The sequence below is a fragment of the Oxyura jamaicensis genome, chromosome 1 (assembly GCF_011077185.1).
Source record: "Oxyura jamaicensis isolate SHBP4307 breed ruddy duck chromosome 1, BPBGC_Ojam_1.0, whole genome shotgun sequence".
In the NCBI taxonomy this organism is placed as follows: Eukaryota; Metazoa; Chordata; class Aves; order Anseriformes; family Anatidae; genus Oxyura; species Oxyura jamaicensis.
Window position 1 is genome coordinate 123653447 of NC_048893.1, and position 24300 is coordinate 123677746.

At 39.3% G+C, this 24300-nt stretch overlaps 1 protein-coding gene across 8 annotated transcripts in view; it reads left to right on the plus strand.

Annotated features, from left to right (window-relative positions):
• Positions 1-24300, plus strand: part of SH3KBP1 (SH3 domain containing kinase binding protein 1) — a 222977-nt gene that overhangs the window by 142076 nt on the left and 56601 nt on the right. For 7 of the 8 annotated variants that reach the window (XR_004749331.1, XM_035321155.1, XM_035321408.1 and 4 more), the window contains one exon: positions 21648-21723. Coding sequence is in view for 7 of the 8 variants with exons in the window: in XM_035321155.1 (XP_035177046.1) it covers positions 21648-21723 (76 nt within the window). In the remaining variant the exon portion in view is untranslated. Of the gene's footprint in view, positions 1-6884; positions 6953-21647; positions 21724-24300 lie in introns of those variants that run through there. The other variant, XM_035321654.1, reaches the window with a different exon arrangement.

Consider the following 24300-nt stretch of genomic DNA (forward strand, 5'->3'; position numbering starts at 1 on the left):
CAGTTACAGAGACAGATACTGGTGCAGTGTAAGTATATTTCTTGCCAGCCAAAAATTGAAATTAGAATCTTCAGAAATTTTCTAACATTTCTCATCCTACCTATAGACAGACCTTCCTTCCTATGTCCTCAAATTTCTCCTAAAGTTGGTATGGCTAGTGGAAAATAACATCTTCATCTTTGTAAGCACAGTCCCTTATTTGTGCTTCAAGCGTGTAGATAAGCAAAAGCAACAATCTGCTGTCATTGCTTTTTTTCCCAGGTAGGGTCAGGTTGGTTAACCTTTGAACAGTGCCGTTCAGAAGCTTCAGGACTGTTGTCTTTGCCTACGCAGAGCACCAACATCTGATTCACTGACAAAACATCAGGTTACAACTGGAAGAGATTAACCTTCCCAAATACTTCTGTCCTGGCTGCAGGAGATTCCTCCCTTGCCATTGCAGTGTTCCTTGCCATTTAATGTTGGCTGGGAGAGAGAGAATCCTGCAGTGTTTGTTGTTCCAAGATAGGCTGTATTTGTCTCAAGAGCTCTGCATAAAGGGTCAAAAGTGTTGCAATTTATGATGCAGAGTGTCGAATCAGTACAAGTTCTCTCAATTAATGTAATTTTAAAGGGCTCTTTATCAGTGTATCTTACTCATTTACAAGAAGTAGGTTCAGTTTTTCAATAACTTGTAATCTTTTGAAGAGGCAGAAACAATGCTATCCTCAATTTCGTCATGTTTTAAAATTCTTTCTGAAGTCTGGAGACCCTCAAACTCTTTCTATTGGTTCTTCTTGATATTATTACTGATGAAACATTCCATATGTGTCTGTAATGATACTCCTACCTTTTTCATTTAAAATATTACCTAACAACTATTGATTTTTTTTAAAGTATCAGTAAATTATTGAGAGGATTGTATAATGTAGGATTATTTATAACAGGATAATGCCTATGGGAGATGCTGTTCCCTTTTACAGAAGAATCAACTTGGTCTCATTTTGTTGGCATTACTACTTTCTGTTCTACTGTGTTCTTCTGTTATGATTCATAAGTTTAGATCATATTTCACACAAAGGTGTTATGAGTTATTGTTGTGTTAAGTTAGGAAAGCTTTTACACAAATATTGGCAGGAGTATGAGGGCAGAAAGGATTGCTGCCAGTGGAGCAGGAACAGATTCCAGTACACCCTGCTGTAAATCACCGGTCAGGTTGCTGTGCTCCAAGTGTTTGCCCAGTGCTAACAATGTAGAATATAGTGCCCCTTGTCTTTTAGGGTGATCAATAAGCTCTCTAACTAGAGGCAAAGCTGAGGAGTTGCATGAAAACCCATTGATTTAATTGGTGTGCAGAATTCATTGCTTTGCTGTTCTTTGTTCTAAAAATCACAAAAGCAGATTATCCTAGGGAAATCAGTGATGCAGTTGTGATAGTTTAATATGAGCAGTGCCACCAGAGCTGTTCTTTTTTGTTGTAAAATAAAGGGATCAAATACTGTTCCTTTGTAGTTCTCTTCTTTGCCTGTTTGCATCGATGAATCGACTGCTGGCCGTATTTGTTTTCCAGTCAGAATAGAATCAGATTCCTGAGGTTTGGCTCTGTCAAATTCCCATTAATGATAGCTGTAAGTGAGCTAATTGGCTGTGCTACATCTGACTGAAACTGTAGCTTGCTCACATGAATTTTTAGAAGAAATGTGTGCAGGAATGTTGTGCCTCCTTAGAAAATTTAGTGTAGCACTATTAAAGTTGTATGGTCAAATAGAAATGTTCATTTCACATTTCTTCCTTCTGCTTGTGCATTTTCAAGACATTTATACAGGTGTTTGTTTTTTACCTTCTTCATTTTGTAGTGACTTGTCTAAAACTCGTGTTTCTAGATTGCGCTTCCTTCCAATATGATCTATATGTGCTGTGCTTCCATTGTTCCAATAAGCTATCGCATTTTCCTCTCCCGTATCTAAAAATAAACCTCTAAAAGTAGAAGAAAATTAATGTAACCAACATGCTCCCTAGTCTGAGTTAACTGTATCGGGTTGTTTTTATTGAGCTGTAATTTCAGCTGAAAATGCTGGACGCCATGATAGGTGAATGCAAAATAAAAGTCCTAAAAAGTCATATTAGTCTGAAAACTGTCCTTACTTATGAAGAAACTATTGAGAATATCTTCTGCATTTTCCGTTTGAGATGTGTTCATAGTTTTCTTCAGGCAAGATTTTCATAGTTAGCTAGCTCTGGTGAATTTGAGCAGAGCTAGATTTCATTAGCAGCCTTTGGTGAGGTCACATTCGTGTTTGCCAGAACTTAATGGAAATTATATCCAGCCATCAAACTGGGCAATATCGCAGCCACCACAACAACTTAATATAAAGGAAAGGCTGTAATGGCTCTAGACCCAGCAACTAGTTAACTGCTGTTTAGGGATCCTTCTCACTGCAAGACGCTACATAGCAATCTTTATTTCTGCATGTATTAAGTATATTGTGGAGAGGGGAAATGGGGAAGAAATAATGAAAGTAGACAGAACAGCTAGAAGGGCTGGAAGCTGATGCCAATTATTAAATCTACCTGTCCAAAGCAGTAAGATGGGAAGTCATAAATTCAGGGTGCCTGTAAGATCTGCGTTTCTATTTTGAGGCCGTGACCTAGGGATCCAGAAACTGTGATGACGAGGTTTTGTTGCCAGTCAGGTCTTTGCCACAGCTGTTATGTCAATTCCTGCCTTGTTGCTTGCACAAATCATTTTTCTCCTTAATTTTGAATTGTCATTTAAAAAGAAATCTTTGAGAGATGCAAGGTCTTTGGCATTTCCAAGCTGGCTTATGTTGGGTCTGAGCTCAGGTGTGCGTGGCCAGCACTCACTGTGTACACTGCAAGCCCTTGGAGGTGCTTACTCCGCTGACACAAAGATGTGGGAGACAGTGGTTAAAATCCTGAGATAATTAAAAAATGGATGTGAGCAAAACTACCTGGTACTGAATACAAACAGTAGTAAAAATGTCTGCTGAGACAGAGAGCATGCAGTGTGAATATCAAGTGGTTGTAGCAGTTTGCTCTTGAAAGCACAGGTTTCTGGCATTCGTTTATTCAGGAACAGCCATCAGAGATGGCAGCGGTCGTGGCAAGCAGCAGCAGTGCGTCAAACCGTACGTGGGAACGGGGGAAGCATTCAGCTGTTCAAGCAGCATTTGTGTTTCGCTTTGCAGTCGCTGTCTGCGTAGTTTGGCATCCCTGCCCTCACCGCTTACTTTAATGTTGATTTGTGTGTAAAGCTACGAGGGGAGAAGGTCCCTGGCCCCTCCTGAAGCAGTGCTGAGAGCAAGGCTGCCTCTGCAGACGGGGTTTGTTCCTTCACCGGTGTAACCCTGCAATCCAAGGGTTCGGTGTGGAAGCGGGTTTTTGTTTCTTCCATTATGCAAAATAGCACGTGTTTGCAAACAGCAACTGGTGTTTGTGGAGCACTGTGGAAGTTCTAAATAATGTCTTTTCAATATAATTAGCCTTTCTGGAGTAAATAATGCACAGCAATAAGAAGGAAAGGTAGGTGAAATATGTCCAGCTCTTGAAATGAAAGGCAGCCCAAAAGCAGCATGCCTCTTTGAGTCAGGGGAGGCTGACTCAAAACAGGACTTGGTACCTTGGGAATAGAACAGGAAATGGAAAATTGGGTTTAAAGAGAGGAACAAATTTGATAACTCTGGCTGGCAGTGAGTCTCTACTGAGTCACTGAACTGTGATACTTAAATGAATGGTAGGTCAGTCTCCTGACCTACCGTATACGTCCTGCATTTCCATGCTATCCCATTTGTGCGCTTTGCTTTCATGCTTTCTCACACTGGTTTGTAAAATGTTCAGGCTGCCCAGAGTTGTCCAGGTATTGGTGACGTAGTTCAGATTACCATCAGTTTGCAACAGCAGTTTTTGGCAGAGGAAGTTAGCCACACAATGTTTTGTGCTGCTTGTGACTTCTTTAGGCTTTTGTTTTCAATAAAGCAGCTATTAGACTCCAAATAAATGCAGGATAGCTGTTGCCCATGCCACAAAGCCTCATTGGCCTTTATTCAGAAAAGATTTGTTTGTGTGAAATAAGTACATCCAGCATATGCATGAAAACGTTTTTCAACTTATGTTCTGGACTTGAGCTCCTTGAATAGCATCTAAAATTAGAAGCAGAGTAATGTAAAAGTATTGCTAGTACTAGAAGTCACTCCTAAAAGTGATGTGGAGAGTCTGGTCTGTTCTCCTCGAGGAGAGCACTGGGCTTCTGCCAAAGTGAGCTCTCTTGGAGGAGAGCAGGCAGGGAGCGCTCCTGATTTTTCAGGAATGGTTTTGATTAGGAAGCCTTAGGATGCTGCAGTCTGAGAAACAGGATGTATAGATTTAAGCTAATGCGATTTTATTTCATAATAGGGACAGAGCAAAAGTATATATGTTCTACATTGCTGTGACACATGATGCTGCTGCGTTGTACGTTGAAGACCAGTAGTTTGCTAAATCACAAGAAAGCTCTCATTTTCAGTTAAGTCTATACCATTCGCAAGACTTATACCCCACAAGCATTTTAAAAAGGAGTAATTTAAAGATGAAACAAAACAAAACAAACCCCCTGTGCTTTAATAGTTCAAAATAAAGTTCATTTCCTGAGTTACAGAGATATTTGGTGGAGACATAAACTGAATTTCTATGAAAGATTGGTTTCTTGTTTCAACTTCGGTACAGAGAAAATGCTTTAGAAAGTAGCAGTACTGACATGGAGGCTGGCTATATTTGCTGGCTGTTGGGCTGCAGGAGAACAAGTTCACAAATGAAACTGTCTAATACTAGTAGTAAAATTTACCAAAGTAAAATCTGATACAAATTGATACAAAATATTTAAATTAGTGTAATCAAGGCAGTAGAAATAAACACTTTATAAACAGTGTCTTAGTGTTTCTAGGTCAAATAAGATTTTTTGTTGCTTCACTTGCATTTGGTCAGATAATATAACTTTGATTTTTAATTGCTATGTCTGAGTTGTTAGGCTTTTTAAACTGGAAAGATTATAAAAATTTAATGAGATGACATTTAATCTTCTTGGCACGAATGAACTTTGAAAGTTGAAGAACAAATACTGTTGTGCAAAAAAATAAAGTAACCTATCTGACTTTGGAAGTTATCTAAGTAACTTTCATGGCTGCTGAGGTATTAAAAAGATTGATGAATGTGAGCTGGACTGTCTATAATGTGGCAATTGCCAAGAGTAAAATATATACAGTCATCTTTTGCTATCTGTTCAGCTTCATTAGTCTGTGGAATTTTTCTTAAGTCGTTTCCTTTTTAAAATTTTCCATAATGAAGGATTATTTTTAAAAAGACATATATGATTGTATTATTATATATATATGTATGTATTATAAGTGTGTTATGGATTATTCTTCTCTCTAAAAATAATTTTATGTTTTCTGGGACTGATAAAGATGTGTTGTAATATAACTTTAAAATATTTTGTGATTGGAAAACAGAAATGTTCAGGAGGTGGGTTGCCTGGCTCAGGAGGCGTTCAGACTTCCCTCTGAGTCATTACTGAACCTGTTCCGCAGCATGGAGCTGGCACAGGGAGTGTGCTGCAAGAGAGGTTACCTTTCCTGTGACCCATCATCTTGGTCTCTTCCAATCTTTAAAATATCCTGGCATTTTTTCCAGAGAGGTATACTTGCAGTAGTAGTAGTCCTACTCAGACCAACTCAGATCATTTTAACTTTAACTTTGGTAAAAGAGCAAAGGGGATCTCAGAGATCATTTAATCCAAGGCTCTCAACCAGATTAGGACCAAATATACATAAATAATTCCCAGGTAATGTCTTTTTTTTTTTTTTTTTTTTTTCCTTCTCTTAAAAAGGCATCCTGTAAAGAAAACTTAGGGAGGATACACAATTTATTTCACGATAGTAACAGAAAATATATTTTAATAAATTGGCTCTGCAAATTAATTTTTTTCTTGTACTTTTTGTAGGAAGTAGAGTGAGCAATTTAATGGCCTCCCCTTTAAAATCTGCATACTGTCCAAGTTTATCATGTCCTTCCTTACGCTGTTTCTTAAAACCAGGGCACCTTTTTGTTTGTTTCAATGTATGAGTTCAGTTTTTCTTGTCTCAGAGTTGTTTTGGCACTCCCATGAGAATATCTTTTTAGAATGGGTGTGTGTGTCTAGGGAACGCGTTGAGTATACGTACGTATGTACATTGTAGACGTGTTTGTGTGTGAACGTGTCAACATTTTTCTGAGGTATGTAAGGTCAAATGGAAGCGAGAGTGTGTACTATGTTGTGGTTTGTTTAAATATAAATATTTAATTTCTTCCAAATTATTTGAGAAGCGCATGATGTGTTATCCTCCCCTGCCCTCTTACATTCATTTTACATTTGAAGGTCTGTGAGGAGGAAGTATTAAGAATTTACAAGATTTTCATGGAAGAGAGCATCCTCTTAATGGTGTTGCTGTTTATTGATCGTCTTCCTTTAAAACACAAAAACCCCAAACAAAAACTTCTATATGACATGAAATATCTTCTCCCCCCACCCCAAAACAGAGAGACCAGTACATTCAGAATTTGTCAAAATCTCATTTTCCTGTAGGATTATTTGCATTACTTCTTATCTATACAGCCTAGACAAGAAGCCTACATACATCCTCCCTTACATTGCCTTTCCCAGCTCTCAGTCTCATGAAGCCAGGAGGGCCGACTGGCTTGGGAAAGGAGAGGAAACTTCTAACTTAAGAGTGAGCAGAGGTAGGAAAAGCTCCAGATTTCCTGTGAAATAAACAAGTGGAACCTTTGTTTCCCTGGGATGGCCCGAAGTGTGAGTCAGTGCTAGGGCTGGGCTCCCACCCTTGCTGGGCTGAGCTCATGCAAGGAAGGGGCAGGACTCCAGTGCTCGTCTTGGACACTTTGAGCTGCTGAAGGGCAGCTGGGCTTCACAATGGGAGAGGAGGTATTTCTTTTACAATTAGTTGCTGTTTTTTTTCTGTCAATATTCAAAACTCTTTTGCAATATATATCTTCTGCAAAGCACAGAATTTGACTGCAGGGTTCCTTGGTAGTTCTGCACAGTTTGTAGATGCTGGGTAGGTAAAAAGAAAAGAAAGAAAAAGAGCACTGGGGATCCTGAAGTCCATTTCTGCTATAAAGGAAGGTATTAAAAGAGGGGGTTACTTTTGTGTGAAAACACATTCTGTCCTGGCTCCATTTAGCTTAAGTTTTTTTCCTTTCGGACTGTTTGGCCATTAAGCTTGCACAGATGTTTTTTATTTCTATATGATTTGGTTTCAATTTTCTTACTCTAAAGAATAATGTAACTTCGTAGTTAGGCAAGAATAGTTGCACAGTCTTTAGGATGTGTTGCTCTTTCAAATGTTTGCTTATTAAACAAAAATTATCCCCCCTCCCCCCCTCATTTTTTTCCTTCCCAAGTGATCTAATAGAACGGCACTTCTTTTTGGCAGAAAAAAGAGGAGGAGCTTTACTAATCCCTCTTCTGTGTGAGGTGACATTTGGAATCTCTTGTATGAATGTGGAAAACTGATACGAATGATTTGGAGAAAATTGTATTGGGATAATAAAATCTAACTGGAAATTATCCTTTCCTTCAAGGAAAACTGGAGTCAACTGATGCTTGTAAAATTTTATAGAAAGCTGAATGGAGATGCACCAAGTAAACTGTTTAATTATTTGCAGATACTTTGGGGACTCTTAGTAGAAACATGAAAAATTTCTTTCAACTTCTGCATTTAACAACTGAAGTCAGTAAACAGGGTGGAGGAATGAAGCTGCAGGTTTCCTGAGTTGTTGTTTCTCTTACAATGTGCCATGTGTCTTTCTCTTTTCTGCCTTAAAAAAAGAGAAGAGGAAGGAGGAGAAGAGGAATACAGAAGGATCCTAGAGCAGCCAGACACTCTGTGGGCTTAACAGTCTGAAAGCCAATTTCTAAGTTGCCTTTTAAACTCCTTTTTTTTTTTTTTTTTCATGTGTTTCTGTAGTAAGGCAGTGACATTTGATCTTAATAAAATAGTTCTTAAATACCATGAATATAAGCTTACATTATTAAACTGAGTTGACTAAGCACTTCATAAAAACGTCCCAGTTAAAATCAAGGAGGGGGAGAGAGGACTCAGCTCCTGGGGAGGAAGTCCTGATGCAATAGGGCCTTGTAGCCAAGTACAGCCTGCTGCTGCCTGGGTTTTGCTGGGTGCTGGGCTATTTGCCATGCACTGGCCACCCAAATAGCAGTAGACCTCCGTGTGTCCAGCTGACAGCTTCTTCTGAAGCAGTCTCTGTACCTAAAGCACTTGCTGAACAGAAAAGCTAAACCACATAATATTAGTCATTTTTTTTCATTTGTGTTTCAAGTTTCTGAGCTCCATTCAAAGGAAAATAGATGAAATTCCAGTCAGTTGAAAGAGACCTGGATGGAGATGCTTATGCATTTTGCTTTGTCACTTGGTGCTCTGTATTTTTCCCTGCAAGAATTAAATAATAGTATATCCCTGCTTAGCCTCAGTAACTTCTGTTGAGAAAAAAAGAACTCTAAGGTCAAAATGGGAGAAATATTTGCAGTCAGCACAAAGTCTGGGACTATCTTCATGACAGTATGGGTTTAGTCTTTTTTTCCCCCTTTTTTTTATCATTGGATTTGAAAAGTATAATTGAATAGCTGCTTGGCAGTTTGTTGTCAGCATTGTAACTTTCACAGAAGAGCAAAGTGGTATTGTTACTACTTTAAAAGGAAGACACTAACGAAGAGCCATTCCCTGGCTTTTGTTTTCTTAGATTTTCTTTTTAGAGATTAAAGTAGCTGAACTGCTTTCCTTACTGCTGCAAGAGGGAGTGTAGATCTGTGTAACTCTGTTGTAAGGTTCATTAATTTCTGTAAAAGAGAAGGTTTCATAACAGCAGTTTCTGTACTGGATGGTACAATCTGGATCATGCTGGTTATCACTGCAATCTAGACGGATTGTTCTCCTGGGAGAGCAGAAAGGGATTTCATTCACAATGTGCAGCCTGATTAAAGGATCCTTCCCAGAGGAGACAGAAATTAATTGTGATTTGCAACCTGCAAATGGTAAAATTTCTGACAAGGAGTGGAAGGGGACAGGATCTTTTAAATTTGTGTGAACCACAGTCAGTAAAAGGGGAAAATGAAAAATAAATAAAGCACAGAAGAAGGAAGACCAATCTGCTGGGGAAAAAAAAAATACTTTCTTTGCAAAAGCACCTTCTACCATTGCAAATCTGCAGCTTGAGGAAGAAGCTAAATGAGCCTGTTCATACTCCTCATTTCCATGTGCATGCCTTCAGTACTTTGAGATGAGGCAGTTGGGAGCATACTTCGTCGCTTTCATTCCATTTTTGCCTTTTTTTTTTTTTTAATTTCATTTGCTAAAGTGTTTTTATTCCTCAGTGATTCTAATATGTCTTGCTCCATTAGGTTCAGCAGCATCTACCTAATGTAAGCTCTTGCATTTGCTTTCTCACCATTAGCCTTTTGGGAAGGCAGATTTGGAGTTCATTAACCATTTAAAACTGACAGCCTAACAGCATCAAGTGTCAGGAGTCCAAATTTCACAGAAATAGGAATCTTACAAAGTTGAGATACATCGGTTTCTCTCCTGGCCAGCATGTCAAGCACTTGAGGAGAAAAAAGCCTCTCCACTCCCCTCCCTGCCCATAATTTGAATTTTTAATTTGTCAAGATACCAAGTTATAGCAGCTTTGGAGTCTGAACTCATCTGCCTGTAAAACAGGTACATGGTGGAGAATGATGACGGAAAAAGCAAAATGAGCACTGTTCTGCTCTCCAAGCTATCCAGAGTTCTAATGAAAATAACATTTCATCCTTCATATTCATTGAAGTCTTTGTTCCTACACGTTTTTCTGTCCAAAAAGTTAAAACAAAAATTCTGCATCTCATTTTTTTACCTACTTATTTCTTTGAAAGTCACTTGAAATAGCACATATTTCTGTGGTGACTTGCATAGAGCTAATGAAGATATTCTTCATCTGTGTTTTGTAGACTGCTGGTGGTCTGCTAAACACCTGCTAGTTTCAGTGCATGGATGGCTGGATTGGATATTTGGTGCTGGCTCAGGTCATTTCTTAATGGAGCTCAACAGCTGGAAACAAGAACTACAGTAATTTTCCATTTAAGCAGTTCTGAAATCACTGAAGAGATGTTTTGTAGTTGTAAATGGGAAGTTTGGAATCTGTGAAACAGTCTCTCTAATTAGATGTCTTTCACGTTATGAAGGTTTGAGACTCTCCTTTTAATGCAGAAATATAAATTACATGAATGCAGAGGATGCAAACAGTTCCAGCTTGGCATGATCATCAGTATCATCACTGAGGGAGCAGCATGTATTCATACAGTGAAATACTGAAATACTGTGCATCTGAAGACACCTTAAATCTATAACACTTTTTCAGAGAAAATCAGAGGCAGTAAAAACCTTTTCAGACTACTTGACAGAGCCTGATTTGTTCAGGAGGTAGGTAACTTGTTACGCACGCTTGACTGACAGTATTGTGGTGTACATAATTGACCTTACAGGTCACAAAAAGTTTGAGATGTCTGAAGAGGAAATACAGTTGTATATAACTGTCCTGTAGGTTTGTCTTTTTCATTACAATAGCTGTTGCAAGTGTTTGCTTTTTATAATCTTTTAGATTTATAGTAGTTTTCTGGACTGTTGGAACTACAGAAGAGGGACCAAGGAAGAAGATTTATGTATGCCATAAATCACTTTTTAACTCTTAAATCTCTCAATTGATTTTTTTTTTTTTTTGTAGTGGCGTACAAATGAGAGGATTTAAATTAGCCTGAAAAAGTTTTTGCTTTAAAATTTTGAATAGTTATCTAATTAGTCTCTCTATATATTTTTCTTCTCCTTATGATTTTACTTTGTTTTTAACTGAAAAAAGTCTGTCAGTTTGATAATGTTTGGGGGTAAGAGGAGTTCAAGTAAACCTTTTAAGTTTCTCTTATGGAATTGTGGAACCCCGGAATATCCCGAGTTGGAAGGGACCCTCAAGTATCATCAAGTCCAACTCCTGGCTCTGCACAGGGCTACCCTAAAGTCAAACCCGATGTCTGAGAGCGTTGTCCAAACGATTCTTCAAGTCCAGCAGGCTCAATGCCATGACCACCCTCTGGGTGCAGACCCTTTCCCTAACCCCCAGCCTGACCCTCCCCTGTCCCAGCTCCATGCCGTTCCCTCGGGTCCTGCCGCTGTCCCCAGAGAGCAGAGCTCAGCGCCTGCCCCTCCGCTCCCCTCGTGAGGGAGCTGCAGGCCGCCATGAGGCCTCCCCTCAGCCTGCTCTGCTCGGGGCTGGGCTGAACAAACCAAGTGTCTCATGTGCTATCATTTTGTTTTTATGCCACCTTGCTTTATTTAGATTTACTTTCTGAAGTGTACCACATTCAATATTCCATTTCCATACGTTCAAAGAATGAGGTTTCCAGGAAATTAGAAGATCTTGTGACATCTGCAGTACAGATGAGAGTTGTGCCTAGGCTGGTATCGTACCTTCAGAGTTCAATACCAGAAAGCCTGAGGAAGTGTATGAGAACAGGGTAAACTTACAGAGAAACTCCTGCGGTGAGTGTTCATAGCCTGCAGTGGTGTTTAATTTTGTTTTTAATAGCCTTAATGGATTTTTTTTCCTCATCAGATGAAGTAGTCACATATTCATCACACATAAAATTTTAGTCTCTGTAACTTCCTGTGGAAGAGTGCCAACCAGCTTGCTTACATGTTGTGGAAAGGAATACCTCCCTTTGTTTTGAATGGGGTACCTGCTAATTTCATTTGGTAATCCCTAATTTGTATTACTGGAAGAGATAATAAATGAGTCCTCCCCAGCCACCTTCTCAATGCCCTTCCTGGTTTTTATAGACCTCTGTTAAAGCACCTATGTTTATCCTTTTTCCTGGATGAGGGATCTGTTCCATAGGTTGGATCGTTCTTGCTGGCTTTCTGTGTTTGCCAGTTCCTTGAGGGACTGAGATGGGTTATGCATGTGAGAGAAAGGAGATGAGAACTGCACACTATGGTGTTGGATGGGTTTATACAGTGTGTTGCTAGCACTTTACAATGCATTTTTTTTTTTCCTTTCCAAAATATTAGCAACTCTGTGTTCAAAGCCCATCATTTCTAGCTCAAGATAGCAGTTTTTCTCCTAATGTATAATTTTATTTTTGTCTGAATTGAACTTCTGTTTTTCCCCTTTTCTGGCTAATCTGTGAACATGTGGAAAACAAGGGCCTTTATCCAGATCCCTGAGGGATTCCACTGCTCTCTGGGATGAAATCCTGCCTTTTGTTTCCTGGCTTTTAATTGGTTACTTATCCAAGTTAATCCTTTAAGAAACAAAGAAGAGAAAGACAAATAGTAAACTCTTTTTAATCTACATTAGTTTTTAGCATGGACTTAGGTCATGATTTCAGTCTTCTTCAGGAGACAAAAACCTTTTAATTTGTATGTTTTAATGAAAATTGCTGTGAATTGGTCATGCAAAATAGAAAAGAGCGTATTGGACTTGCATGAAGACAGCATTGTATTGCTGAAACACCAGTGTTGATTGATTAGATACAGAGCTGGACACTGTCCTGAAAGTTAATATGCATGGGCTACACAACTAACATATGTAAAAATAGCATCTCTTATGGGATTCTGTTGACTGAATTTGTGTTTGTGATGGAGCTAGTACTCAAGGTTTCTTCCCAGTCTGCAGACTAACAGGCATTACTGGGACGTGACCTTTCTTGTCCCAAAGGAGAAGCCCAGATGAGTTACACCCTAAAAGTGCTGTTTACATGCAGTGACTGGCCCGTGTGTACACATCTGTTTCACAGGTGATGTTTAAGTGAAGTGAACTCCATTTTGAATAATTGAGAGCTACAGCATATTGTCATTTTACATCTCAGTGACAGAGCCAGATGAATACCATTGTTCTGAGAAGTATAACTAGATTGATAAAGTTGCATGTAGTTCTAACAGCAGAACTGGGTTCTATATGAAACCATAAATTTGGAGATTTCCAAGCTTTTGACTGGCTAAGGTAAATTATCATTACAATTATAAATAATGTCATATTTAGTAGATGAAATTTAATTAAAACAAGATAAAAACAATACCAATAAATAAATTTAATTGTAGCACCTAAAAAAAAAATGCAACCCCATAAAATCTGCCAAGGAACTTATTGCCCTGATATTTGTTTCTTCTTTTTCTTTGAAAGAAGGTTTTCTGGAAAAAAAAATAGACAATTATTGTTAGGAAATAAAATGTGAAGAAGTAACAAACTCGGGACCTTCAGGGAATGTGAACATATATAAACTGAATCATTCTGGCTTTCCTTTCTCCCTCCCCTTTCTGCTGTATATAATCCTGCATAGGGGAATGCTACAGGTAGTACAAGTTTGTCATTTTGTTTTTAGTTTGCCATGGAAATTCAGAACCACATAAATCATTTCCTGTCTGCCCCAATAGTGATTTTATAGGCCTTCTTTGTACATCATTTCCAAATAGTTTTCCACCTAATTAACTAAAGCACCAGTAAATTCTTTCATTAAATATTTTAGGAGTTACGGTTATTTTGAAAAATATGATGGTTTTTAATCAAAGTAAATGTGACCAATCCTGAAAAATTTAAATCTTTTCATTCTTGTTTTGTTCTTAAGCCTTGGTATAAGTTTAAGTAGTTTAACTGATGAGAAGAAGTGGTTTTGCTTCCTTTTTTTTTTTTTATATATATATATATAGCTGTAAAAAGTATGCCAGAAGAATAGGCATCTGAGAGAGATCAGAAAACAAAGACCCAGCAGAATCATATTTTCTTCTGAAATTTCCCTTATTTGGGGACCTGTGTGCTGTTTCCCTTGGTTTGTTTACTTTTCTGCTTGCTTGTCTGCTTGGATTCCAGTGTTATGAGCCTCAGTGCATCACAGATACAGCAATTGTAAAATTCTCTGACACTTGGTACTCTATTTCTAGGGCACCAAATGTAGTGTAATGTTATCATAGCCTGTTTAACTCTCTCTGGAAAGAGAATTATAGCATAGTAGCAGGATTTAGACTAAAATGATATTTTTGTCCCCATTTTTGTTCTTTTTTACTCAAGAAATAACATTTGTTATTTGGGAAAAATGTATCAGTTTCTAGGTGAACACTAGAAAACTTTTTTTTCTCCAAACACAGACTTTTTTGCATATACAACCTAATTCCAAAAGCTTTTAACCTTCGAGCATGGTGTAGTTGCTGACTACTTCGTGTTGCTTTGTCTAAAACTGTGCTGCTGTAGTAGCCAGTTCCCAGAGGGGACTGACATTCATGAACAGTTAGGGGCCTCCTCTTTACTGTTGATTGTTGACTTCAGAGAACTTGCTTGCTTTGTCCAGACTTGTTAACTGTGGAAAGAGTCAGGCTGCCAGCTGAAATTACACTGGTTTTCAAGAAGATCCAAAGGAATGAAGGCTTTGCTTTTGTTGCTTTGGTAAGACCAGAGTTTTATTTGGAGAGACATCTTTTGTGTAGAGGATTGCAGATTTTCTCCAGGTAGAGAAGAATTAAGGTGCCAGCAGTTCATATGCCTCACACAGCACCTAAATACAGGGTTTTATAACCTTGCTATAGAAAGGTAAAATCTTTCACACGTACAATCTCCTTAAAAAGGAAAAAAAAAAAAAAAAAAAAAAAAAAAGGAATCATATCTTTACATAGACATGCTTGAGCTGTAATTTAGATGTGTTCATCCAAGTCCAAAAGTGATTTAGTATAGACACTGGTTGGAAAAAATGCACTTATGTCTGCTGGAATATGGGCTAAATGTGAAAATTAGTTATTTTCAGATTGTCCAATCTGTGGTAATGTGCCTGTTTGCGAAGAAACTAAAATCATAGAATCATTAAGGTTGGAAAAGATCTTCCAGGTCATCTGGTCCAACCATCACCTTACCACCAATGTCACCCACTAAACCATGTCCCTGTGTGCCAGGTCCAACCTTTCCTTAAACAACCTCAGGAATGGTGACTCCACCGCCTCCCTGGGCAACCCATTCAATAATGGGGCAATAATGTGAAAAATACTTTAATTGCTTTGTCATCTATGTTCTGTTTAATCTTTGTCAAACATCCTGCTGATAAACTGCTGTGGATATATGCCACACCTGATCCTGTGGTCACGGTGCCCATTCTTGATGGAAGTATCATCTGGTATGTAGAGCAGTGTACTTGAACATCATTCAGATTGCACCTTTTGAGTGACGCAAAAGCCAGCATTATTGTAACACCTCCTAGGACTGTCCAAAAAGTGATTTGCTGGCCCCATGGACTTACTGAAACACACTCCAAGATGCTTACAATGCCCTCTTGATGAGCTTGGGCTGGTGTAAGTGAGCCCTGCATCTGAGTTGCACCTTAGGCCTATGACAGTAAATTTCCATACCTCAGTTCTATCCCAAAAGTTTGTGCAGCTGTTCAGTGAAGCAGATAATATTCAACCTCTCTTTTCTTCTTTCTTCTCCTCTGCAATACTTTTTAACACGTTTCAATCCCCTCCTCTCCCTCTGCAGACAGGCTAATGCCGTGGCATTAGTCAGCAGCCAAGGGTGGCTCCAGTGGACTTGGCCACCTTGTGTGGGTGGCCTCGGGCAGCGCCAGGGTTGTTCCCTCTCCCTTGCTCCTAGCATTTGAGTTATGAGACGTGCTGCATCCTGCCTGTCTGCTCGTACTCAGAGTAAACGTGGAGCAGGAGAATAAAAACATTTTTACTTGCCTGTGCTTGTGACAGTCTGGTCATAATTGAGGGCTTGATGAACACTAATTTCCTGATCCATTCATTCACCTAACCTAGTTTCAAGGAAATTACCCTGTGTTGTGGCTGGAATTTCCTCATAGATTATGTCAATAGACATGCGTGCAGCTTGGGCAACTGCTGCTCTCTATATTAGCTGTGCATCATTGGGCAGACTGTACCTATCCAGCTGATACTAAAAATACTACTCACTATAGTTCAGGAGCATGTGGATGGTCTTTCTACCAAAGCGTAGATGGGTAGAAAGTAGGTACAGAGGAAGAAGAGACAGTCAAATGAGCAGGCTGGTGCATAATCACACGTTACCTGAAGAATTTTTATTTTCTCTATAAAGGCTGCTTAAAATTCCCATTCCCCTCTCCGAAGCACCATGGGGTGACCTTTTAGGAAAACAGTTAACTCTGCCCTTTTGGGAAACCCGAGGATGGTAGCACTTGATCATACTGTCACTGAAATGTGAAGCTGAGTGCTGGTATCGTGGGAAAAACTGAAATTCTGGACATTTCTCTTATTTTACGAGTCTCTGACAAAGTAAGGGCATTTTGACATCTGAAAGCCTCAGTACTTTTTATGTTTGGGCTCATTCAATTCTCTGAATTTCGGGTAGTCCAGGTAGGAAATTGATTATGTCAATCAAACACTTGAAACACGTTAGAAAAAGAATGATTTGGCTTCTCCCTCAGAATGCCAACTTTGTATGTATTCAGCAGGAGGCTTGTTTATGCTTCTGCTCATCCACAGCTGGAAGAATCCAGTGACCATTTTTGCTTCTTTGCAAAAAAAGACTCTTACAGAGTGGAGTATCAGAAATACCCTAAAGAATAAAGCTTTTATAGTGTTACTAATAGTGGCCTTGGATTTGCACATGAACCTATATAGAGATGTGTGTGTGTTTGTATTTATATATTTAGATACGTAACTCTGATGTATATAAACAACATTCAGAAATAGTAGCTGAATGTTAAAAGGAAGTATTGTGGTCAAAGAAACAAGGCACAGTTCTTCCCCTGACCTAATCACCGAGGTTTTCTGAAAGGTCTCAAGATCAGTAACTCTGTTCCTCCTATGTATAAAAGCTTCAGTGTGTTTATTTATATTTTCCCTATTCAAACTGACAAATTATATTAAGCTTAAAAACATCAGTGTTTCCAGCTCATACAGCCTTTTTTTTATTTTTATTTTTAATTAATTCATTAATGTCTGATGTCGTCCTTAAGAATATCTTCATGGAGCAATATTTTCAAATAGCAGTCCCAAAGGATGAAGACTTCAGTACACTTTCCATAACAAATCCCAGTGTTGAGTGAATCTTTTTATCCTTATTCCTGAGTAAATAAGCTGTTGCTCAGAGAGTTTGTTAAGGGAGAATGAGGATAAGTATATTCCTGCAGAATTAAGAAGTCTTGACCTAGCTGGTGCACAGGTGACAGTTCAATAAGATGAAATGTTCTAGAGGCACAAGACCTGAATAACAAAGGTAAATAGACAAGCCAGTTTCCAACAATAACAGTAGAAACCCTGGAATACAATTTTGAAATATCCTGAAGGAGGAAGCTTGAACACAGATCTACTTTTTTTCCTCTGGCCCGGGTTGAATAGTTGTAGGGAAGGGCCGTAGTGCCCTCAAGTGAGAAACACTGACTTGCATACAGCCCATTACGTGCTTTGCTTTTCTTGTTTTGCTCCCTTCTGTCACAAGGTTTGCCAGCGAGCCAAAATACATAAATGAAGGGAAATGAGACTGTTTAGGTTACACTGTGACCTCATCCAAGAGACTTTGTATGCCACCTCAACCATTTCTGTAATCACTGTCAATTCAGTGTTGGAGGAAACTGCTTCGCAGTGATAGGGGTTTGCAGTGTACCGCGCTGTCCTCAAGGCCACTTCTGTTTGCAGGACCCATGATTTAATGCTAGGCTATCCTTCCATTGGCTTCAGCAGGTTTTTGACTGGCAGGTTGCTGCCTAAATCTATCTCCACCCTCTGAATATCTGTATACCCAATCATGGTCGTTATTCATGCTTTTATCAGCTGCTTCTGCAGCGAGAGGACACCTTGTCCCCTTTCATCTTCAGGTTTCACTTTCCAGGCGATTAGAGGGATTTGTGCCTGACAGCTACATGATCTAATTACGCTCGCCTTGCAGAAAGAGTGGGATTAAGATTCTGTCCGTTTTGTTGATGCATTGTGGTGCGCGTTGGAGAGTCAGCCTGGCCTTGGAGTCAGGCACATCTGAACTCAGTTACCACCACGTGCTTCTTGTGTGACAGAACAGAAGAGTAGTTAATGAAGGCTGAACAAGGCTGACTGCCACCACTTAGAAAGGAGATTTATGGGAGTCAGCATACTGGAGGAAGATAGAGGGAAGCTGCAACCAGAGTGTCCCTGAAGCACTAGGTTAGAGATACTAAGGTAGAGGAGAATATGCTACTCGCTTTGCTGGTGCTGAAACCACTCTGAGGCCAAAAACTCAAGATACACAAGCATAGAGAGAAAATGCTGAACTTGGCTTGGTTTTGCAGCCTGGTGATTAGGACACGGATGGGAAGGGGTCGTTATGGGTGGTCTGGTTCATGCTGCTCATGACTTTTTATTGCAAACATTATTGACCAGATGATAGCTTTCAAATCAGTTAGATAAATGGGGAGGGAGAGTTCATGCCAGGAGATGCCAGGGGATGTCAGCAGATCTGAAGATCCTGCTATTAGATTTTGGGTGTCTAAATTCCACAAGAGTCCTTCGCCTTCTAAATCTCATTTTGTGTCTGTGGCCCGAAGGGATAAGAACTGCTTGCTTCTTGGAAGTGTTGAGATTTTATTAATGCTGGCTTTATACTTTGAAATTCCTCCTCTGTCAGCCTGATAGGTTGGAATGAATATAGGGAAAAGACTAAATAATGTGAAAGCTAACATTTTATATCACTATTTTGCAACATAAATTAATGTATCTAGAAAGGTTTAGAGGACATCTTCTTCTGAAATAGAATTGACCTCCCTGTTATGGAAAGGAAAAAAAGAGGAAAAGGAGGAGGAAAAAAACTATTAAAATCTTCAGCTCAACTTGCTTAGCATGTTCTTTGCTTTCACATTGCCCTGCATACCTTCTTTAGAAGTGAAGGAGATTTTGATAAATTATGCTGGCCTTCAACTGGAACAGAAACCAAAACACTCTGTAGTGAACTAGTCCCTGAAAAGAGGTCTCTGTTGTAGAGATGTGTGTTGGTTCAGAAAGAATTTAAACTGAGCTTGCTTGGTTCTCCTAGCCACTGGTAGATTTGTTAGATATTTGACCTGCATGGGAGTATGAGTGATGCAGAGCAATTGGACGGGCAGAAGGAAACTTTCTGGTTCGTGTGGGAGGAGATGTGTCTGTCTTCATTTCCTTTTTTTTTTTTTTTATTAGAAAAATTTGTGACTGTGAAAGTGGTACTTGACCTGGGTCTCCCAGCACACAGATCCTTGTTATATTTGAGCTTTTATCCTGTTAGGGCAGGAACCACCAGACTGAAAAGATCATAGAGGATTTGGTGGTTTTAGGGTGAGGAAAGTTTGCATGTTTCCTAGTAGACAAATGAGGACAAATGAGTAGTACTATATTAAATTTCACGGAGATGCTTTCAGAAAATGTTAATGTTTTTTCCATGCAAATATATGGGTTAGTATAGCCCAACTGAAAATAAAAATAGAAATCTTTTGTATCATTTCTATGGAAGGGTAAAGCAGTAAAGTAAATGGAGGAGTCCAGTTGGTAGGTCACAGTGATCGTTCAGCATGCTCCATGTGCTCCGCCAAGTTTTGTGCTGTTTTGTTCAGGCTCTTTCTGCAGATGCAGGAGTCGTGTCTTCATCTGCTTTGCTCCCTATGCTTTTTGCCTCCTCTCCTGAACATGCAATGGCTGTTTTCTGACCTGTCTACTAGTTCCGAACAAGCAGCAATGTTGTCTGAGTGGTGTTCTCCTTTCTGTTCCCAAGGACCAGAACCAAATCAGGTTCCCCATGCTGATGTGTCACCTATGCGGGCACTTGTTCAGAATGAGCAGATGAATGAATGTGTTTGAGCGTTAGACTTGCATCTGCCTCTGCAAATTAAGAAGTCCCGAACCTCCTTTTACATTGCAGCATGTCATTTCTGCTGGGATACACTAGTTTATTCCTCCTTTGTCAATGCTTCTTTTGCTGTAATTTTTAGCTGGCTGCGTTTTAGGTTTCATCCCAAACGTGTTCTGTGCTTTATCTGCGCAGATGTCTGGTTGTATCAGATTCTCATACAACTCTTCCAGTGGAGTTTTCATTGCTTTCCAGCTAGATCTGAGAGTCAGCTCTTCATCCTTATCCTTCTTGACTTGAAGTTTCTTCAGCACATCCAGCCCATGCTCTTTTCTTGAGTTTTGTTGTCTGCTGATTTGCAGGAGCCTGGCAGCGCTGGTTGTTCTATTACCTCCCTAGTGGCTGTGGCAGATAATGCTTCTCACTTGCCATTCCCTCCTCAGCAAAGAAGCTGGGAGGCTCTGTAGAGTTTTGTTCTTGATCTCTTTCATAAGATTTCCCAAACTCGGGATTGTAAGCAGGGTTACAAGCTCATCAGAAGTTCAGTTGTTTCTGCAGCCACCTGCAAGTTAAGCAGCAGCAGGACACTTATTGCAATTCATAGTTAATTTCTTACTTGTCAACACAAGTTTGATGACTCCGCCTTGTGCACAGCTCTCAAAACTACCCCTCTTCCAGATGTGCTTCCTTTTGCCAGCCTAAAATTCCTGTGTTTGTATTTGGAGTCTTTTTGTAGATACATTTTGGCACTGTTAGTGTACAAAATGACTAATATGGAGCTCTTCAGAGTCTTCACAAATGTTGAAACTTTTCAGCTACTTAAACTGCTGTGCTCTATTGCTTCTCATACCGGCCAGTGTTTTCTTTATAGTCCTCCAAGAGGTCCTAAGTGCTTCTGGGGCTAAATCTTAGCTGTCTTGCCTCTTAGCTTTTACTCAGAAGGTCACTGGAGTATGGAACACTTCTTGTGTTGTTTATAAGTATCTTACCAGAAAAGGATGTTGAACTATCACTAGGGCTTTTAAGTACTCTTATCCATATAAACAAGTAATAATTTTACTGATTTTGTCAAGTATACGTGGTTGGGATTTTCAGGCTAGACAGCCTTCTTGACAGGGAGAAAAACAGAGTGAGAGGGGCGAAAGCATGGATATAGTTATTGGTGAAGATACATAAAGAAGAACATCAGCAATTTTATTTTGTTGTGGACAGATAGTATTTTTTACCGTTCCTTCAGCTTAGCTGTCTGAGCTTATTGTAATACTCTGTAAAATAGTTATTTTTGTTCAAAACAAACAAAAAAGGGAACATTTAAAGAGAAGTTGTCAACTTAAAAATCACAGTCAATCTAGAATGACTGAAACGAAAACTCCTGGTATGGAAAGAAATCAAGAGTTTTCTTCCACTCTTAGTTTAACTTTTGGCACTGAATGGCACCTTCTTGTATGTAGTTTCATCATATATTCAGTCCACCAATGAAACTGACTTTCCCTTAAAATTGTGGTAAGGTGTTAATGTTTAAAATGGTAGTCAAAAATTTTAAAGAAAAATTAGTGTATCACATTATTATGAATGCTTTATCATTTAAACAACAACAACAAAAAGCTAACATAAGCCCTACAGAAAAACCTGAGTATAGTTTAATTTGCCATTGTTTCTTTGCTGTCTTTTTCTACTTCTATATATTACATTTCCGTTGCATTTTTTGTTGTCCAACTTCAAACTGAACTTGCAAATTTTAAAGGGGAATAATATATATATATATTTTTTTTCAGAGTGCTGGGAAGAAATTACCTCCAGCCACAGCAACTCAGGAGCCAACAAAAATAGAAGTGGACAGCAGAACAAAAAGTAGGTTTTGTAGCTTTTTTGTTCTTTGCGCTTTATGCTATTAAGCCTCTTTGAAGAAAGCTGAGCATTTTTCTTTGGTTTTGGCTAAAAGAGTGTCCTGGTTATATGAAAAGCAACGATGCAGATGGATATATTTAGGAGAAACTTTGAGTAGGTGGTACACAGACAGAATGCTTCGTTTCACAGAATTCTCTAAATTGTTTTTGCTCTGATAATTCTACCTCGAGTTTTTCTGCCACTAAAAATCAAATTAAATTACATGATCAGCTTTCATCCTTGAGGGCACTTTGGAATTAATCACAGTTGAGCAAGATCCAACTTCATCTGCTGTAACTTGTAGGTGGGTCAGAGAAAAATATCTCTGGTTTCGAGTGCCCTTGCTTTCTTCCTCTTTTTTTTTGTTTATATAGCAGAAATAATTTCTGTGGGTGGTATAGTTTGTCTGAAAAAAGGACAGTGTCCAAGAACTTCAGTTTTGTTTTGGTTATTTAGATGCTTAGCAGAACAAAAATTAATAATTAAATCTTCTAGGAAGAAGTCCTAGCAACTCTCAGTGGTGTTCTAGGGAGGTGTTTGTAACTAGCTTACCAAATCCTTTGATTTTACTTACATACATTTATAACTGAATGTTACTGATTCTGGTAGGAAGCAATAAGAAGGAAGAGAACATAGCCATGTATTACAAAATAAATTGTTTATAATACAAAGTGTGGATTTTTTAGTCCTTCTCCTTCCCCAATGTGTTTATCCTTTTAGATAGTTAACAGACAGTGTTTTGTCTCAAAGCTGAAATACCTACAGACAGAGGAAGGCAAGGATCTGGAGCAGCAGAAGAAGAGAAGCTGACAAAAGCATATGGTTAAAGACCACGTTTACCACGTTTTCAGCTCAGAGTTGCAGAAGTAGCTTAAAACAGCCCAGCGAGTTGCTATCCATTAGCTGCACCACAGTAACTGACTTGCTGTGTCCCCTTAATGTGCCCTTGTGACGCAAGGCTATTTATGTGAAGTACTGCAAGAGCTCAGTTGCTGAAAGGAAGCAAGAACTTGAAATACTGAAAATCATAAAAACTTGTACCTATAGCAAAGCTCCAGAGTGAATATGCTTTGGAATCATCTTTCCCAACCTGCAGCTCGAGCAGGTTAAGTTGGCCTACATGCAGGTGTCATCAGAAGGGGTGATCCCCTGGGCTTTCCCACCTGCAGCACTACCGCTTGTGTGGTGAGCCAGGCTGGGGATCAGCTGCTTCTTCCCACATCAGCTCATTCTTCTGCCAGCTGAAACTGCTCACTAAGTCACATCCCAGGATACTGGGGCTTCATACTTTTACCATGTATAAACAAATGTGGAAAATCTTCTGAAGAAGGGTTGGAGAACTGCACCTTCCACAGTGACATATTTTGTCCCTCCCTCTTGGGCTTCAGCTGGTTCCATTTTTGCCTGAGATGGTGGGGCTCCAGGCTTGCTTGGAACTTTTAATTGCTGTGCTAAACAGGTAATGTCCTGTTCTCCAAGGGAGGGGAATGAAATACAAGATCCACAGATTCAGCTGACTGTGGAGAAGGGGCTCATGGATATGTGATTTGTATTCCCTTGGGATTACTGCCAGAGGTGTATGCTGGAAGCAAGAGAGGTTGCATTGATAGACGAGTAATGCAGCTTTTCATTTCCCACCTGTTTCTTTCCATGACTGATACTGTTATTCCTTATTCTTTACTGGATTTAAACTAAAACAATCAAACAAAACAACGATTAAAAAAAAACACATACACTGTGGAATAGCTTGTGTAGCCAGGAAATGGGGAGCAGCACCACCTTCCTTCCCTGCACAAGGGGGGCTTCAGCATGAGGTGATGGTTGCTGACTCTTCCCACATCTCAATAGATGAGTATGCTTTTTTTTCTTTTCTGTACCTGGTATGGTGGGAGAGTGTCTGGCAGCAGGGCACACGTGCGTGCTGTTTGCTCCTGTGGTACGTGCACGATGGCCTAAGTTCTGCAATGGGATGAGCTGGTCAGAGCAAAGGTGGAACAGCGTGTTCTATAGGTACAGCTCCCCACAGTATGCTATGTACATTTCCCTAAGAAAAGGCCTCAAGATTTCAGGGAACAAACAGATGACTCTTCAAGGCCAAAGAAAAGACAGAACTTTTACTCAAAGAGAAAGTGCAGTGAAAGCCCAAAGGCTTAGAGCTTGAGTGGTCCCTTGGAAAACAAAAAAGGAAAGGCAATATCACTAACCTTTTAGGAATTAAATAATGCTTTTTCGAATAGAAGAGGGAATAGTTGTTTGCTTTAGGCTTGTGGTTACACAGACTTCTAGGGGACTTATCCTGCTGTTGAATTTTCAACTGTCTTACGTATCTGGGATGACACAGGCATGCTCGCGTGTATTTATAAGTCTATATACGTATACGTAAGTATAAATACAAAAATCTGTGGGGTGAGATTTTTTTTTCTTTTTCCTATGAAGTAGCTTGCTTTCAGTTTAAGTGTCTTTCAGTGGAAAGGCTGTATTACACAAAATATTTATTAATTTTCAAGTAGCTCTGCTGGATTCTGAAATTCAGGAAAGCAA